At 46.7% G+C, this 16,680-nt stretch overlaps 1 protein-coding gene across 1 annotated transcript; it reads left to right on the forward strand.

Moving 5' to 3' along the window:
- Window positions 1–3: 3 nt before the first annotated feature.
- HORMAD1 (HORMA domain containing 1) lies at window positions 4–16,260 on the forward strand. The gene is made up of 14 exons (XM_066337816.1): window positions 4–108; window positions 3,870–3,921; window positions 4,285–4,429; window positions 4,725–4,788; window positions 6,350–6,386; window positions 6,759–6,779; window positions 6,878–6,904; window positions 7,493–7,560; window positions 8,811–8,962; window positions 9,550–9,806; window positions 10,211–10,274; window positions 12,861–12,928; window positions 13,631–13,714; window positions 15,373–16,260. Exons 2-14 carry the CDS (start codon window positions 3,889–3,891, stop codon window positions 15,451–15,453), a joined length of 1,101 nt encoding a protein of 366 aa, XP_066193913.1. The 5' UTR covers window positions 4–108; window positions 3,870–3,888; the 3' UTR covers window positions 15,454–16,260.
- The last annotated feature ends 420 nt before the right edge of the window (window positions 16,261–16,680 follow it).

Genomic DNA, 16,680 nt, shown 5'->3' on the forward strand with positions numbered 1-16,680 from the left:
ACCCCGGGCCAGCGGCCGTCTGTTGTTCCCACGTGTATTGTCCCAAGGGTTATGCCGTTTTCTCAAAATGAAGCTTAAATATGTAACTTGAGTTTGGCGCAGCTGAAGGTTGGATGTACCGTGTGCCATTTTATGCCAGGGCAATAATACAGAAATTGCAGTGTCTAAAGGGTGAAAAACGAGGTTTATTTTATTGGTAATATTTCAAAAGTTTAATAAACCAATAGGAGATAGAGATAAAAGGTTAAACGGCTGGGTGCATGGCATTCAGCCAAGAGCACACTTACTGTCTTGGCACACATTTTAAAAATACTTTTTTCATTACATCAGCCTGTTGCATATTCATAGATTATTATGCACATTTATACTTTTTTTTTAACTAATTTTAGTATTTTAGTAATTGTTTAGCATTGCTACCCCTTGGGCCTGCCTTTTCAGAACATGCATGTTTCTTGGTTGTGGTTTTAGTCTGGTTTTTTTATTACTTCTAGCTTGGGCTTTGGTCTATACTTTCCTCAGAGTGCAGATGCTGATAATTGGTATATCAGTAGTAGGGTTCTTATCATATGTTTACTGGATGTTATCCTGACTAAACAGACAGTTTATGCATAACTATATCAGCTACCACTACTACTACGTCTAAGTTTTGTTAATAGTAGAAATAAAAGCAAAGTTGTTTTAACATTATACACAGAGCATTCACTTTAATATTTGGAAAAAGCCAACTTTAAAATATGTATTTATAACACAATGTAAAGGCATCCTTACCACTGCTTGTTAACAACGAATCATCTCCACATTGCACAAAACCCAATTCAAACGGTAATTTCACAGCCCTTAAATCAACCCCAAATATTTGTGCAAGAATCCCAGAATGGTTTGGGTTGGAAGGATCCTAAGGTTCACCCAGCTGTGGGCAAGGACAGCTTCCACTATCTCAGGTCACTCCAAGCCCCATCCAACCTGGCCTTGAACTCTTCAAGGGATCCAGGGGCTTCTCTGGGCTGAGAGCCTCACTGTTCTCACAAGGAAAAAAATAAAAAAATCTTCCCAATATCCAACCTAAATTTCCCCCCTTTCAGGGAAAGGAGCAGTGTGACCCTCTGGGAGACAGGACCCTACTCTGGGAATCCAGGAGGATCCAGAGGCAGACTGAGCAGTGCTTAACCCAAGGGATTCTGAAGCATTGCATTAGATGAAGAAAGTCAACCTCTGTTTGCCTTCATCTGGAAAACAGTGACTGACTTGGACACATCTCCCCCAAAGTTTTGCCAGATCCCCTCCAAAGGCCCTGAGAATTGGGATTGCTCTGGAGGAGAGAAGGGTTTGAGGTGGCCCAGTTGTGACATTCCAGTACCTGAAGGGAACTTCCATGAAAGATGGGCCAAGGCTATGTGCAAAAGCCTGGAGTCACAGGGCAAGGGGGAATGGGTTCACATTGAAAGGGAGTAGGTTTAGATTTGATATTGGGCAGAAATTCCTCCCTGGGAGGGTGGGGAGGCCCTGGGGTGCCCAGAGCAGCTGGGTCTGCCCCTGGATCCCTGGAAGTGTCCAAGGTCAGCTTGGATGGGGCCTGGAGCACCTTGAGATGGTGGAAGGTGTCCCTTCCCAGGGCAGGGGATGGAATGAGAAGAGCTTCAAGGTCAATTCTAACCCAAACCATTGTATGATTCTATTTTTTTTTTCTTGAATATTAGGGGGTTAAAGAGTATTTTCAGGATTTCCTGGCTATGATTTACTGTATGAATTTGGCTTCATACAGTGTGTGGATGATTTGCTATTAACAAGTAGTGCTGAGGATGCCTTTATGTTAGACACTATTTCTGTATTGCCCTAGTCCATCTCCATCTAAACCTCAGTTGGATCAAAAGAAAGTTACATGTTTGAGCTTTCTTTTAGGCAAATTGCAATGGGTAATAGATGTGGAAAGAATAAAGGCCAGAATTTTGTCCAGACACTAGAAAAGAGGTTACAAAGTTTTTTTGGGAGTCATGAGGTTTTGTTGGCCACCGATTCCTTAAGGCAACTAAGTCTCTGGCTGAGGCAACCAAGAACAAAGAGATATCCATGCAATGGATTGTTCTTGGTGCCTTTGTGCTGTTCCCATGCCAGTAAGGGCTGAATTGTCACCAGGCACCGGGACTGTGTGACATTTATCAAGGGCAAAGTGGTGGATTCTGCACCTGGGATGGGGCAGCCCTGGATATACACACAGACTGGGGAAGGAGACCTGGGAAAGGCTCTCAGGGCCCTGGTCAGTGGCTGGCTGACTGTGGCTCACAGCATGTCCTGTGGACACCATGGGTCACCATGTCCTGAGGGGGATCAGGCCCAGCATCACAAGCTGGGCAAAGGAGAGGATTGTCCTGCTCTGCTGAGGGCTGGGCTCACCTTGAATCCTGTGCAGTTTTGGTAATGTAAGACATGAAGCCGTTAGAGAGTATCCAAAGGAGCATGGTTAAGGGTCTGGAGGGCTCATATGAGGAAAGGTCGAGGGCACTTGTCTGTCCAGCTGGAGGAGACTGAGAGAAGACCTCAGGGATCTGCACCTTCCTCACGAAAGGCAGCTCCCTGTGACAGTGACAGGACCCCAGGGAATGGCTGGAGCTGTGGCAGGGTGGTTTAGGCTGGATCTCAGGAAAAGGTTCTTCCCCCAGAGGCTGCTGAGCACTGCCTAGGCTCTGCAGGAAACAGTCACGGCTATAAGAGCTCCAGGAGCGTTTGGACAGGGATGCACAGTCTGGAGTTGTTGCGGTGCCTGTGCAGGGACAGGATTTGGAATAAATAATCCTCGTGGGTCCCTCACACCCCTCAGCCCTCACACGCGGGGGCGGAGTTACGCATGCGCGGTGTGCGCGCGGCGCCGGCTGAGGACAGGCCCCGCCCCCTCCATCAGGCCCCGCCCCCTCCCTCAGGCCCCGCCCCCTCCCTCAGGCACCGCCCCCTCAGACCCCGCCCGCTCAGGCCCCGCCCCCCGCGTTTGCGCACGGCCCCTCAGCAGCGCCCGCTGAGGGCGAGGGCGGGAAAAGGCGCCCTGAGGGTGAGCGCGGGCGGTTCCTTCATCTCCTTTCCTCTCACCTGACGTTCTCCTGTAGTTTTTCCTCCCTTATCTCTTAGTTTACCCACACCTCAGCTCGCCCTCACCGCCGAGGTTTTGTTGCCCGCCGTCCCGCGCTGCTCTGCAGTATTCTGGCTTCGTGTTTTCATCCTCCGCTTGCCTCAGTTTCGCGGGTGGTTTCTGGGCTGAGGCTGCTGAGAAGCAGCTCCTTCCTCACAGCGAGGCCGAAGTCGGACGCGTGCTGTTATCGAGGAGGGTTTACTGAGGTGCCCTTTGTGATCCGGAGCTCACTTGTAACTTGGGAAAGGTGTTTTCTTTCCATGGCTTCAGGCGTGGGTGCATTTGATATTCTTGAGTTGAGGGGAAGGCTTGGGTTCGGTCAGGCTTGGGGGGGTGGTAAAGGTTCTTTTTCTCCCATACTTATTTGAATTACAGATGGAAGCAACTCAGATTTGGGGGCGTTGGAAATGTGGGGAGCCTTTTGAAAATCCTGTAGGTTGGGTGCCAGTTAGCGGTGAAGAGAATTGCCTTTGGAGATGCATATTTCATAGAAATACATAGATATAAATGTTCTACTTATTGCATCCTGTAGCCTCAGGGGAGGCCTGTGCTGCTGTGAAAATCAAGGATCTGATACTGAGGATGTTTACAGGAACTGTCCTGCTCTGTTTGATGAAAACGACAGGTTTGTTGGAGCTGGTGAATTGTGCAGGAGGTGTTCATAAATCCAGGGAAAGCCTTGGAGAAGCTGCAGGCTGAACTTGCTGCCCTTCTCCTCATCCAGCTGCTAATGCAGGTGTTTCCTTAACAGGCGCAGGGATCTCTGCAGAATGGCAACTGCTCAGAAGCAAAAGAATTCTGTGGTATGGTTTTGTTTATTTCAGCACAAAACTGGGAAAAATGGGGGAGTTTTGGCTGGAATAGTGCACCCAGATGCTCTGTGATATTTCTCCACGTGATAATAGGAGGGTAATTCAGTCTTTTAATTGTGAATAAAGAATATATAGAAAAAACATAGAAAAATAATCTGATTTTGTTGTCACACACTTGGTAGAAACCAGCTGTGCCCTACAAATATCGTAACACCAAATGTCAGGAGTGTGCTCGACTGTAAATCACAAAAGTCACGCTTTTTAATTAAATTAAAATGAAGGCATTGAGCAGGATTGGCACCAGTACGGGTCTGTTGCAGTAGGTTTAATTGGTCCCTTCCTGTGATTTTTCAGAGTGCAGTTGTATTTCCCAAGAAAATAGCCACAGAGCAGCAATCCCTGATGCTGGTGAAGAGGCTCCTGGCAGTGGCAGTGTCCTGCATCACATACCTGAGGGGAATCTTTCCTGAAAGTGCCTATGGAACCAGATACATGGATGGTAACAGGCTGTTTCCATGATGATTTGCAGAAGCTGTTGTCATGGAGTTGTTTTTAAAGCCACTTGGTCTTTTTAATGAATGGATGCCATTTCAGTGAGTGTAATGGAAACTTCACGAATGAATTAATTCAATTTTGCTATTGCTGCTGCTAACTAACTCAACATTAAAACTATGCTCATGCTTGTCAGTAATGTTAATTTTAGTCTCTTCTTGATATGTACTTTTAGGCAATGAACTTTTTGTTGCACTTTGTTCGAAGTAAGCATATGTGTGTGTTTTTTGGGTTTTTTTGAGATGTCTGTGTCAAAATTCTGCGGGAAGACAAGAACTGTCCTGGCTCTACTCAGCTGGTGAAATGGTAGGTTGATTCCAGCACACAGGTAACTCTTCCTCAGCATGTAAGTGCCCAAAGGTTCCTTCCTGGCTGTTTTCAGATACAAGGCAGCAAATTCTCTTGCTGTGAGCAAGCAGCCCACGTTTCTGTCATAGATGTAACAATCATGTTCCCAGAAATGTTTTCTGCTCAGGGTTTAGGAGAGCACACATCTCTGTTTGCAGGGTGACAATATTTTATACTTACTATATAAATGCTAAGTATATAATGCTATCTGTTTGTATACTTCATTCCTGTGGGTGCTCATGAGTACTCAAGAGTGCACAGAATCCAAAAGTCTAACCAATAGTTCCTCTTTAGTGGATCAGGAGACTCAACGCCACCATTTTGCATCCTAAATTTAAAGGTCCTACTCACAGATTTTGTAAGAGAGTGGGACTGTCAGGCGTCTTGTTCAAAGGCAGAGCTGTGCCTGCTTGAGCACTGCCACAGCTGGGTGTGACTGTGTCACCTGGGGCTGAGCTGCTTATTCTGGTTTTCTCTCTGCTCACAGTAACTGAGGTCTGCTCGTGGTGCTCTCCTTGCTTTGTAGAAACCTGTGTGAGGCCTTTCCCTTAGTTACATATTCCTGTATTTTGTTACCTCCATAAAGGTTCTTTCCCCCTTTTCCTCACTGTGGAGAGGCATGGGAGGGATGCTGCACTCATCCCCTGGCAGTGCTGAGGGGTGTGAGGGCTGAGAGCTGATGTTAAAGGTGGAGTCACTGTCACACGGTGAGGGAGGGGAAAAGCTGCACTTTCCTCGTGGATCTTGTGTGTGTGAGGAAATGGAAGATCAGTGCAGTTCACCTTCCCCTCTCAGCAGTGTGGGCAGCTCCCTGCAGCCTGTGGAGGCTCAGCAGGACAGGCTCCCTGGTCCTGCTGAAGGGGTGTGGTGTGTGTTGGGAGTTCACAGGTGAGTGGCCTTTCTTGCCCCAGCCTCAGGTACACACCAAACCCAGTTTTTGTTTGCTGACTGTAATTGAAAGGAACAGCAGAAAAAACAAAGTAAGGGTAAGTTTTGATTCCCTGTTGGATTGCTGTTTGGGTGTTATATAAAAAGGAAATGGCAACATCTAAATAAAGATAATAACTCCTTTGTGCTTCAGCAGTGTTGCTGTTCAGCTGAATTACTGATTTATGATGAAATCGTGGAGTGGTTTGGGTTGGAAGGGACCTTGAAGCTCACCTTCCTCCAGCCCTCTGCCATGGGCAAGGACACCTGCAACTAGACCAAATTGCTCACCTGATTAATGAGTGCATGTGTAGGGAGATGTTTGGAGTATTGCAATATGTTTTTACTGAGAAATGATTTACCTACAGATTATATTTTTAATTATTCTTTCAAGGGGGTTGGGGTGATTTGGTGTTACAAAGATAGTGACTGCTTGTATCGCTGTTAATAAGATAGAATGATGGAATAAGTGTTATTTATTGCTCTAATACACTAAGACTAAACACAAGAGTTTCATTTGTGGTGCTAATTGCTTTAGTGAGAAACAAATGAAAATTAGTAGTAGATGGCCAATATTATTTGGTTTTTGCAGGATGTTAGGATGCTATGATGCCTTGCAGAAGAAATACGTAAGTCCTTCAGTCTCATTTCAGTTGTGTTGAAATGTTTGTTTGAGTCCATTATCTCAGTGTAGTTGTAGGGCTGCTCAGGGAGTAGCTGAGCTCACTCAGCTGCAGTGTGGGATGCACAGACATTTCTGCATAAAATTCTTGTAAACAGCAGCACAGAAAGGCAGGGATCTGTAGGTGTTTTCTTCTGCAGCCGAGTGCTCTCCTCCACAGAAGAGGAGTGAAAAAAGAAGAGGCTTTTCTTCCACCAGGCTTTAGTAGCCTGTGTTGGATTCCAGGGCTAGAGAGACAAAGCAGCTGGGCCAGCAGAAATGGGCTATGAAATACATTTAATGTTCTTTTTTTTTTCCCCTCTATTTATGTTCCTGACAGCTGAGACAGATTGTCCTAGCAGTGAGTATCTCTGAAAGGCAGGGACATGTTTTTGAGGGACATTCTTTGAGGGACCTGCACTTCTTATTGTGATTCCTGTCTTTTCTTTAAAAATACAGGTCTATACCCAGCCAGAAGATCCTCAGGTAAATCTGGAATAGCTCATGGGATGACTGATGATAATATGGATATAGTAAAATGTGTGTACAAGCAGGAATATTTCACATGCACATATCTAAAAAAAGGACATGTTGGAATACCAGGTGTAAAAGTGACTGGAGTCAGTGGGAACTGCATTTGAGTATCCAGTTTCAGGCTGTGGTGCAAGAAACCAGAATGTCATTGCAGAGAGAGATGCCTCATCCTGTCTCTGCCTAACAAATTTATGGGACTTCTGTGGAAAACACAAAACCCACTGGGTGTCACCACATCTGTTCCACGTGTGGAACATTTTCATAGCCATTGAAAGTGGAATATTTTGTGCTAAAAACTTTAGCTGACATTTCAAAATATTTTCTCATGGTGATCCCTGGAAAAGAATCATCATTTTTATTAGCTGACAGTTTTATGCATTATTACTGGTAATTGTTAGAGGATTAGGAGCCTGTATCCAGCACATGCAGGTGGATGGGAGTTGGGCTGTAGTTATTTTCTTTAAAGGTTAATAGATTACTGAGCAGAGCTGCAGCAGGAGTGTTTAGGATTAGTTTAATAATTACTGGCTTTGTTTGCAGACAGTCACAGAGTGTTACCACTTCAAGTTCAAGTACACCCACAATGGCCTCCTCCTGGATTTTGGCAGGTACAGCCCCTGGGACTGCTCCTTACAGAGCCTTGGACACCTCTGAATGTCAGAACTTTGCATTTGGTCTGTTTGGTGTTTGCTTTTTAAATTCTGCATCTTGAGGCTGAGTTTATCAATGTACACTGCTCGTTTAGACTTGCTGAAATGCAGTTAATCATTTTGTCTGATTATGTTCATAACTTTAATATCCAGTCAGAAGATGATGCTCAGTGTCAGAGTCTGATACTCTGGGACCAGGATCTTGGAGGTATTCCATGTTGGGGGGGTGAAGCTTTACTCCAGATCTACTTATCTGAAAATACTGGATGTTACATGGAATTCTTCATTTAGCAGAAATTATAGGAAATTCACCAAAACCACAAGAGAAATGTAAGCTGTGACTTAGCAAAGCTAAGTTGTGATACATGGCTCATTTTAAGACAAGTAATTGAAATACAGTTAGTTCATACCTGACAAGCTCCTCCCAGCTTCCCTCCTACATAAAATGCTCCTTAAATTAAAAGAGAAAAGGCTGCAGTGCTGCAGACCCTTGGGCTGGGTTGAGTTCCTTACCTGTGAAAGGGGTTGTAACAAACACTGGGATAAGATTAATTTGAAAATAGATGTGAAGCTACTTCTCTGGCCTCAGCATGGCAGGAAATAACCAGCTGGAGAGGGATGTGAGGTTTGCACAGTTCAGGGAATGCTTCCAGGAGACAGGGACACACTAAGAAACAACAACTGGTGCCTGCCCTGCTCTGCAGGTCCTCGGGTGCCTCAGCTGTGAGGAGCTGGGGAACAGAGGGAGAGGTTTTAGCCTCGAGGTGGGATTTGGTTGGCTTCTGGTGGAATGGGAGCATAGAAATGTTGGAGCTGGATGCCAAGAGTCCCTTGGGCACCAAGTTTATTATTTGTGTCCAGGTCAGTAGAGTGACTTTGGTTAAGGGAAGCAAGTAGGACTTGACAGAACTGGGGCTTTCACAAGTGCCTCTGTCTTTCAGGTTGTGTGTTTAAGCACTGTGGGATGTAGGATAGAGCAGCTGGTGCCAGGTGCTGATCCCTGAAGTCCCCTGATGTCTGTGGCTCAGGGTTTGATCTCCCAAGGGGTGGAGAACATTCAGCACTCAGGGTTAAGGATCGCAGTGTGTGGTCTCAGACCTCCGGCAATAAACAGGATGCTTCTCATGCTCCTAGTCTGTTAAACAGTTGTCTCTTAATACTAGAAACAGCTGTATCAAAAAGAATCTGCCTGACTGCTGTGTTTTTAGCAAGGACAAGAAGGCAGACTCCAGCATCACGTGTGCAGACACCAAGAAGGCCAGCATCCTCCTCATCCGCAAGATCTACGTCCTGATGCAGAACCTGAGCCCGCTGCCCAACGATGTCTGCCTCACCATGAAGCTCCTCTACTATGATGAGGGTACACTGCCATGTCACCCCCTCATTTATCAGCTCTGTTCAGACCCTGACAAGCAACCCAAAGGAATATTTCAGTGTATAATCTTGGTGGTTGTTGGGGCTTGTTAAATGAGGTGATTTCACGTGTGGCTGTTTCTCATGGCGGTTTGGAATCTCCAAGGGGGAGGTATGTGATGTCACTGCAGGAACACAGTCCTGGCACTGCCTTAATTGGACTTGGCTGTGTTTTAAAACACTTGGAGTTTCCCAGGGTATGTTAGGCTCTAGCAAAAATTCCCAGTCTGGTTCTAGTTCTTGACTGTCCAAATGTCTGGCTCTGCTTTCAGAGTGTCTTACTGCTTTATAATGACAAATCAGAGCTTCTGTTTTCTCTCTCTGTATCTACAATCTCTTCCAAAAAGCTTCTACTGGGCTTTGCCTGTTGTGCAGAGAAAAGACCTTCATTTACTCCAAATTGAATATTGATTGCTCCCCTCCCCACACACAGTTTTTTGCAGTAACTCTCTGTATTTAAAGGGGGAAAGCGTTAAAATTAAGTTTTGCAAGGACAAGTTTAATTCTAAGACGTTTAATGAATTTTCTCTGCAGTTACACCCCCTGATTACCAACCTCCAGGGTTCAAGGAGGCCAAGGACGAGGGGCTGATGTTTAATGAGGAGCCCATGTACCTGAACGTGGGGGAGATACCAACACCTTTTCACATGCTGAAACTGAAGATTACCACTGAGAAGCAGCGCATGGAGAATGTTGATAAGAACATCCTGAAGCAGGGAGAGACTGCTGAGCTGCTCCACGTGTGTGGAGTGAGCCGAGGTGATCCAGAAGAAGAGAGCCAGGACATGAATGTAAGAGCACAGACTTTGTTTTGTGTAGCTTTTTGAATAATTTTTTGTGGCAGATCATCTAGAAAAAGGTGTGTAAGCTCTATTTTCAGACATGCTTAAGCAGGATAATGTCTTCAATCCTTTTCTTCCCTCATTTTCCTGCTGCAGTTTGCAGCCTGTCTGTTCAAGCAGTGCCTGTGCATGAGGAGCAGCAGGGTGAGCAGCAGAGGGACAGCTTGTGCCATGGGGACACTGCCATGTGTCCCAGCACAGGGCACAGATGGAACCTCTCCTCGTCCTGTGTCACAATCATTTGTTTTTTATTCCACCACAAATCCAGCTAATAAGTGTGTCTTTAATAATCTGAGTGGAAACCTTCTTCCTTGTGTGTCTGCAGTAAGTGACCAACCTGTTTCTTAATCTAGGAGGATCCTGTCTTGGATAATGACATGGAAGATCAGAATCATGTGAATATTTCAGAAGCTCAAGGTAATATTTGTATAATTTTTCAAGTCTCTGAGTTGTGCCTCTTACCTGATGTTACTTAAACCCCTCACTTTTCTATATTCAAATTTTCATTATTCTTTTCACATATATGACTGTGCCTCTGGTTTCTATCAGGGCTTCGTTTTGTGAAGCACTTGGTTAACAAATATTCACATGTTAAAACATTATTAACATATTTTCATGTTTCATGTTCAAAATTCTGATCTTCTGTTCCCTTTTATCAGATAAGCTACATTGAATGGGGTTTATATTTAGAAATAAATTTTATTTGCCTTTTTATTATTTTTGTTACTAATAATTATTGATGTATTTAGCTTTTAATAGTAATTAGTTTGCACATTAAGCGTGCAGAAGTCTTGTACTGTTGAGCTCATTATTGCCAACCTGGGAAGCAGAATTCTTTGCAAATACCATTGGTCTGAGTCAATTTGTTTTTTTCTTTTTTAAATTTCAGCTTTTTGGGCTTCAGTTCAGCAGAAATCCCACTTTTAGCCACTTTTCCCCCTGCAGTAGCCCAGAGTTCCACTGTGCACCCCACACCTTCAGCTCAGGGCTGTGCAGGAGCTGAGAGCCTCAGGGCTTTTGTGAGTGGAGAAGCTTTTGTGCTCTGTGAGACACCTGCAAATGGAGCTGCTCGTGGCTCTGGTTTGCTGCTGCTGGTGCAGTAACTTCACCAGACTGTGTTGTGTTTTATGAACGATTCTGTTTGGCTGTGCTGCTTCCTGTTTGAGTGCCTTTTCCAGCTGATGGTGCTCTGGGGACCTGCTGCCCTTTCCCTCTCTCCTGGAGCACTTTGATAATTGCAAGTGAACTTTTTTTTGCCATCCCAGAACAGAATCCCAGAATGGTTTGGGTTGGGAGGCACCTTGAAGCTCACCCAGTGTCACCTCCTGCCATTGGCAGGGACACCTTCCACTGTCCCAGGTGGCTCCAGCCTGGCCTGGGACACTTCAGGGATCCAGGGGCAGCCACAGCTGTTCTGGGCACCTTGTGCCAGGGTCTCCCCACCCTCACAGGGAACAAATCCTTCCCAATATCCCATTTATCCCTGCTCTTTGTCAGGGTAAAGCCATTCCCTCTTCTCCTGTCCCTCCAGCCCTTGCCCAAAGTCCCTCTCCAGCTCTCCTTTAGGTACTGGAAGGGGCTCTGAGGTCTCCTTGGAGCCTTCTCTTCTTCAGGCTGAACAATCCCAACTCTCTCAGCCTTTCCTTGTAGGAGAACTTTAATAGCTACAAGTTCTAGCAAAGTGCTTTTTTTAGTACGAATCGCACAAAAAATGAGTTTCCTCAAGTGTTTTTCCTAACACTGTAAATAAAATCTGTCAGTAAATAACTGTCCTGGCTTCTCCAGCCTGGAATGTGCCCTGGAAGCTCCCCACTGCTGGCTTTTAATGAAAGAGCTCCAAGATGTGGACCCAGACTGTCTCCAACTCAAAACATGATGCACCAAATTGTCTTCAGGGATCTCAGGAGTTTCCTTTTCAGATTTTAGATAAATCAGGAGGAAAAGCAAAGGATGGTTTGTGTTCACATTTCCCAGTTTAGCCCAGGGGCCTGAAGACTGAACTTTGCTGCCAAACAAACTGAAGAAGGAATTGCTGCTTGTTGATCTGCTGCTCCTGGAGGGGCTGTGTGGAAGCATCCAGACAATCTGGAACCCATTTTGTGTACAGAAAGCATTTCAATTGTTGGGTTTGGGTTTATTTGAGAAGTAACATGTGCAGCTTTGCCAAACCAGCTGCCATTTCTGTGCTGTCCCAAAATAATGGTGAAAATGTGTAGGAAACAGCATATGTAGATTCGAATTTTTGTCTTGACAATGCCACTAGGCTGCAGAACTGGAATAACCACATGAAGGTGTGTCTGATTCTTCTAAAAGGTCATAAAAGTTCCAAACCCATGCAAAAATCCAGCGAATTTCTTGCCCTAGGGAGTTGGCAGATGTTTTATTTACAGGAACTACGAGACACAGGGAAACACATTTGTCCCCCTGAAATTCTTCTGTTGTTTCCACAGCTGATGCATGGTCACCCATTGACCATCCCATGCCTTTATGTGTATCCTAGAAAAACAGCAGGAATTAGGAACAGCAACCAAACTGCCTGGAGCTGCCTGTTCCTGCAGCTGCAGGCAGTGATGGGGGCTCTGCAGCTGGGATTGCTGGTTGGGAGTGGCTGGGGCTGGGCCAGAGGAGCCAGGACACTTATTTCCCTGCCCTGCAGCACCAAACAGGCTCCTGAGGCCTCAGGCTTGAATCAATTCCCTTCAGCTGGGCAGTGTGTGAAGGAGCTGGGGATCAAAGCCACTCTTGCACAGATCCTGTGTGTAAACCTGGGCTACTGCAGTGAGCTGGAGGCTGGGATTAGGAAGTGGCTGAGTTAAAGAAAAAGTTCAAAGCTTGGTGGAGTTAAAGATGTGCTGGACATAAAGAGCTGGAGGCCTCTGGAAGCAGCTGTTCCCAGCAGTTGTAAAGTGTTCTCTGGGAGAGAGCTGGTGGTCTTTGCTCTGGGTTGTTGGGGTGCTGTTGTTAACAGCTTTATTTAACTCTCCAACTCTTTGCTTCTTTCAGAAAAGAATTCAACTCGTGAAGAGGAGGCTGGAGGGATGCAGACTCCCCCCCGTGTTTCCAATCCTCAGGTATGAGAACTGTGCCCTCTCCCCTTCAGCTTTTACTGGAGCCTCTGGGAAGCTCCTTCCCTCCTTTGAGTGATTCATGGGTAATCTGCTGCAGCCTTATTTCCCACAGTCACTATTTCCAGCAACGAAATTCCTTTAGGTTTTACTTCCTGGTGTTTTCCAAAACTGTTCTAAAGCACTGACAAAAGGCTGTTCCTCTGTAATACAGCTCTCAAAACAAACAGATGCTGTGACTGTTACTGAGTGTAAGGGGAATGTAATTTCCATGTTAATAAACTGCCTAACAGGAATTCCCCTGCTAATTGTGACAAACCAAAGCTTGTTGAAAAGTTGATTAAAACTTAAAAATTCAAGTTTATAACTCAGGTTATATCCTCTGCATGTAGAAATTGGTGGCATTTATACATGGAGGACTGCTTCACACAGGTCCTTAAGATTTCTTAAAACAGGATAGCTGTAGGTAAGTGTGAGCAATTTCCTGTATAAAACCAGCACATGATTCTCTCTGTCAGGGCCCTCCAACACACCCAACTGTAAAAGCTGTGACTTCCATGGGTTATCACCATTTAAATACTCCCATATTTCAGGTTTGGCTTAGGCACTGCACAGAACACTGAATGCCCCAGCACTGAGCCCTGCTGTGGTCTCCTGTGTGTGTTTTTTTGCTGCTGTCACAAGGCAAAATCTATTTTCTAGTTTCAGGTTGATCATTTGACCCATAAAACGTCTGAGCTGATTGTGTCAGAGAGCAGGACAAGAAGTGGAAAGATATTCCAAAGCTGCATTGTTAGTATCAGTTTTCCTTTAGTTCTCATCATTTCTGTTCCACACAGTGAATAAAACTCTGAGCTTGAATGCCTTTGCTATTGACAGAATGAAATTCTCATCACTTCCTAAATGCCCATTCAATTCAACACTGTCAGAAAAAATTCTGTCCAAAGACTTAGAAGCTGATTTGATGAAGGTGACACAGGTTGAGAAAGATTCATTAGTTTTAGCTGATAACCTGTTGGGAATGCATTTAGACAGATTTCCTGCTGGTTTGATCCATCAGCCAGGGCAGTTTGTGCCAGCAGAGATCCCCAGCACTCACTGAGTGCTTCCTTGTGCTTCTGCTTGGGAAACACTGGGCCAAAATGATCACCTCACCTCTGTGAATCCTGGAGTCCAAGAAAAATCCCTTTATTTGCTTAATCAGGTCAATGTGGCTGCTTGTGGGGAGCCAAACCATTCCCACCTGGCACAGCTGGAGCAGAAGTTGTGTTCAGGCTGGAATTTGACCTTTGGGCTCCTTCAGTGACTTAAGTTTGGCAGCTGCAGCTCTGGGAGGCTTTGGGGGCCTTCACCAGGTATTTGGAATATTGGGAATGCTGAGTGAGGGGCAGATCCTTCTCCAAAACCTGTGGGCTGAGTTTTTCTCTCTTCTTTTACACAAGAAATTGTTCCCTGTGAGGTAGGGAGGGGCTGGGATGGAATTCCCAGAGAAGCTGTGGCTGCCCCTGGATCCCTGGCAGTGTCCCAGGCCAGCTTGGAGCACCCTGGGATAGTGGAACGTGTCCCTGCCATGGCAAGGGTGGCACTGGATGAGCTCTAAGCTCCCTCCTTGTTTCAAACCTCTCATGTTCAGTGCTTTTTCTTACTCACTGATGTGACAAAAGAGAAGGTTGTTCTGTTTGCTCACTAGCCCTGTGTCTCTCTCAAAGAGATTTTACTGAACTTAATAATAAATTTATGAAACAAAACACGATTGTTTTTTTAAATAACCAAAAGCACAGTGGAGCTAAAGGTTCGTCTATTCATGGGAGAGTCAGAACCAGCAGCACTGAGCTCTCAGGAGGCTGTTGGGTGCTGAACAGCCCCTGCAGGGTGCAGAGCCCTCCTGGTGCTGCTCCTGGAATGGGGCTGTGCAGGGGAGCAGCCAGCATCGCCTTGGAATCATGGAATGGTTGGATGAAAGGACCTTAAACCCCACCCAGTGCCACCTCTGCCATGGGCAGGGGCAACTTCCACGATCCCAGGCTCCTCCAAACCCTGTCCAGCCTGGCCTTGGACACTTCCAGGGATGGGGAATCCATGGAATAATCCGTACCAGGGCCTCCCCACCCTCACAGGGAACAATTTCTCCCGTTTCCAACCTCAATTTCCCCTCTTTCAGTCTGAACCCGTGACTCCTTGTTCTGTGCTGCAGCTCCTGATGGACACAGCTCCTCAGTGCAGCTGTGGCAGCAGGAACACATCCCAGCAGAAACACATCCCAGCCCTCCTTCAGTTGGTCCTTTCTGCCAGGAAATAGCAGCCAGATGTTCCTGCAGGCCCAGCACATCTGGGCAGGGGCTGGGGTGTGGCTCTGGCTGTGTCATGTCTGTGTCCTGCTGAGGGTGGGCTGTGCCCTGTTCTGACAGCACGGAGCTCGTGTAATTCCATGTGTTGGGTTTTTTTGGCAGGTGCACCGGGCTGAGCTCTCCTCCAGCCAGGACGTGCTGCCCAAAAGGAGGAAGCTCAGCGAGCCCAAGGAGCAGTTTTAGCCACCCATCTCCCGCTTCCCGAGTTCTCCACTCCCATTTGGTTGTTCCCTGTGCCTCTTGGGTTTTCAGGATCTGTTCTGCTCCATTAGCAGTCCCACGGGAGTGTGTTTTAAGGAAGGAAAATGTCAGGAAGCCCAGCTGAAGAATTCCAAACTCATTTTGTGTGGGACCAGAAATCCTTGGATTTGAGGATCTGTGGATTTGTGGGTTGGCTGCAGGTCCTGGGGTGATGGAGGAGATTCATGCCCCCAGTGCCTTTGGGCTGTGGTTCCAAACTGAGGAACTCACCCAGAACCTGCCTTGCTCCAAAACAATCCAGTTTTGGGGTGATTTCCAGAGCCTTTTTGAGGGCTGGGCTGTCAGTTACAGTCTGTTACAGTTTTGGGGTTACAGTTTTAGCGTTTCCTACCGGGACAGTTAGAGCAGTTAGATGCTTTGCATTTCTTCCAGACCAGAAGCACCGTACTCAGGTGAAAAAACACCTCTCTCCATGCCTGAGATTGCAGACTGCGTGCCAGAATGCAGGAATTTCTCATGGTATCCATGCCACGAAGAGCTCCAGCAGTGTCTGTTCCAAGGTGTAAGAGCACTGGGAGAACCTGGCTGTCCTTAGAACGATTTATGGCAGGGGCTGGACACGGTGCCAAGTCCTCCAGCCCCAAAGCGTTCATTGTCCGGCTGCCGCCAGGGAACGGGAGTGAAGCCGTTCCCGCCGGGACAGCTGAACGTTTCTTGGCGGTTTTGATTCTTCCATTAAGAATGTCTGTTCATCATCAGTGCTCTATTAAACGGTGTTCACTTTTGGGAGCAGCGTGTTCCGTTACCGGCGGGACGGGACGGCATGGGCCGGGAGCAGGGAGAGGACGGGAATGGGATGGGACACGGGGCAGGACGGGACAAACAGGAACGGGAGCGGACACGGAATAGGACACGGGACGGGACAAGAACAGGAACGGGAGCGGACACGGAATAGGACACGGGACGGGACAAGAACAGGAACGGGAGCGGACACGGGACGGGACAAACAGGAACGGGAGCGGACACGGAATAGGACACGGGACGGGACAAGAACAGGAACGGGGGCGGACACGGAATAGGACACGGGACGGGACAAGAACAGGAACGGGAGCGGACACGGAATAGGACACGGGACGGGACAAGAACAGGAACGGGAGCGGAGTAGGACACGCGGGCGGGGGCGGAGCCACGCCTGACTGACAGGAGGAA

The sequence above is a fragment of the Sylvia atricapilla genome, chromosome 30, assembly GCF_009819655.1.
Source record: "Sylvia atricapilla isolate bSylAtr1 chromosome 30, bSylAtr1.pri, whole genome shotgun sequence".
NCBI lineage: Eukaryota > Metazoa > Chordata > Aves > Passeriformes > Sylviidae > Sylvia > Sylvia atricapilla.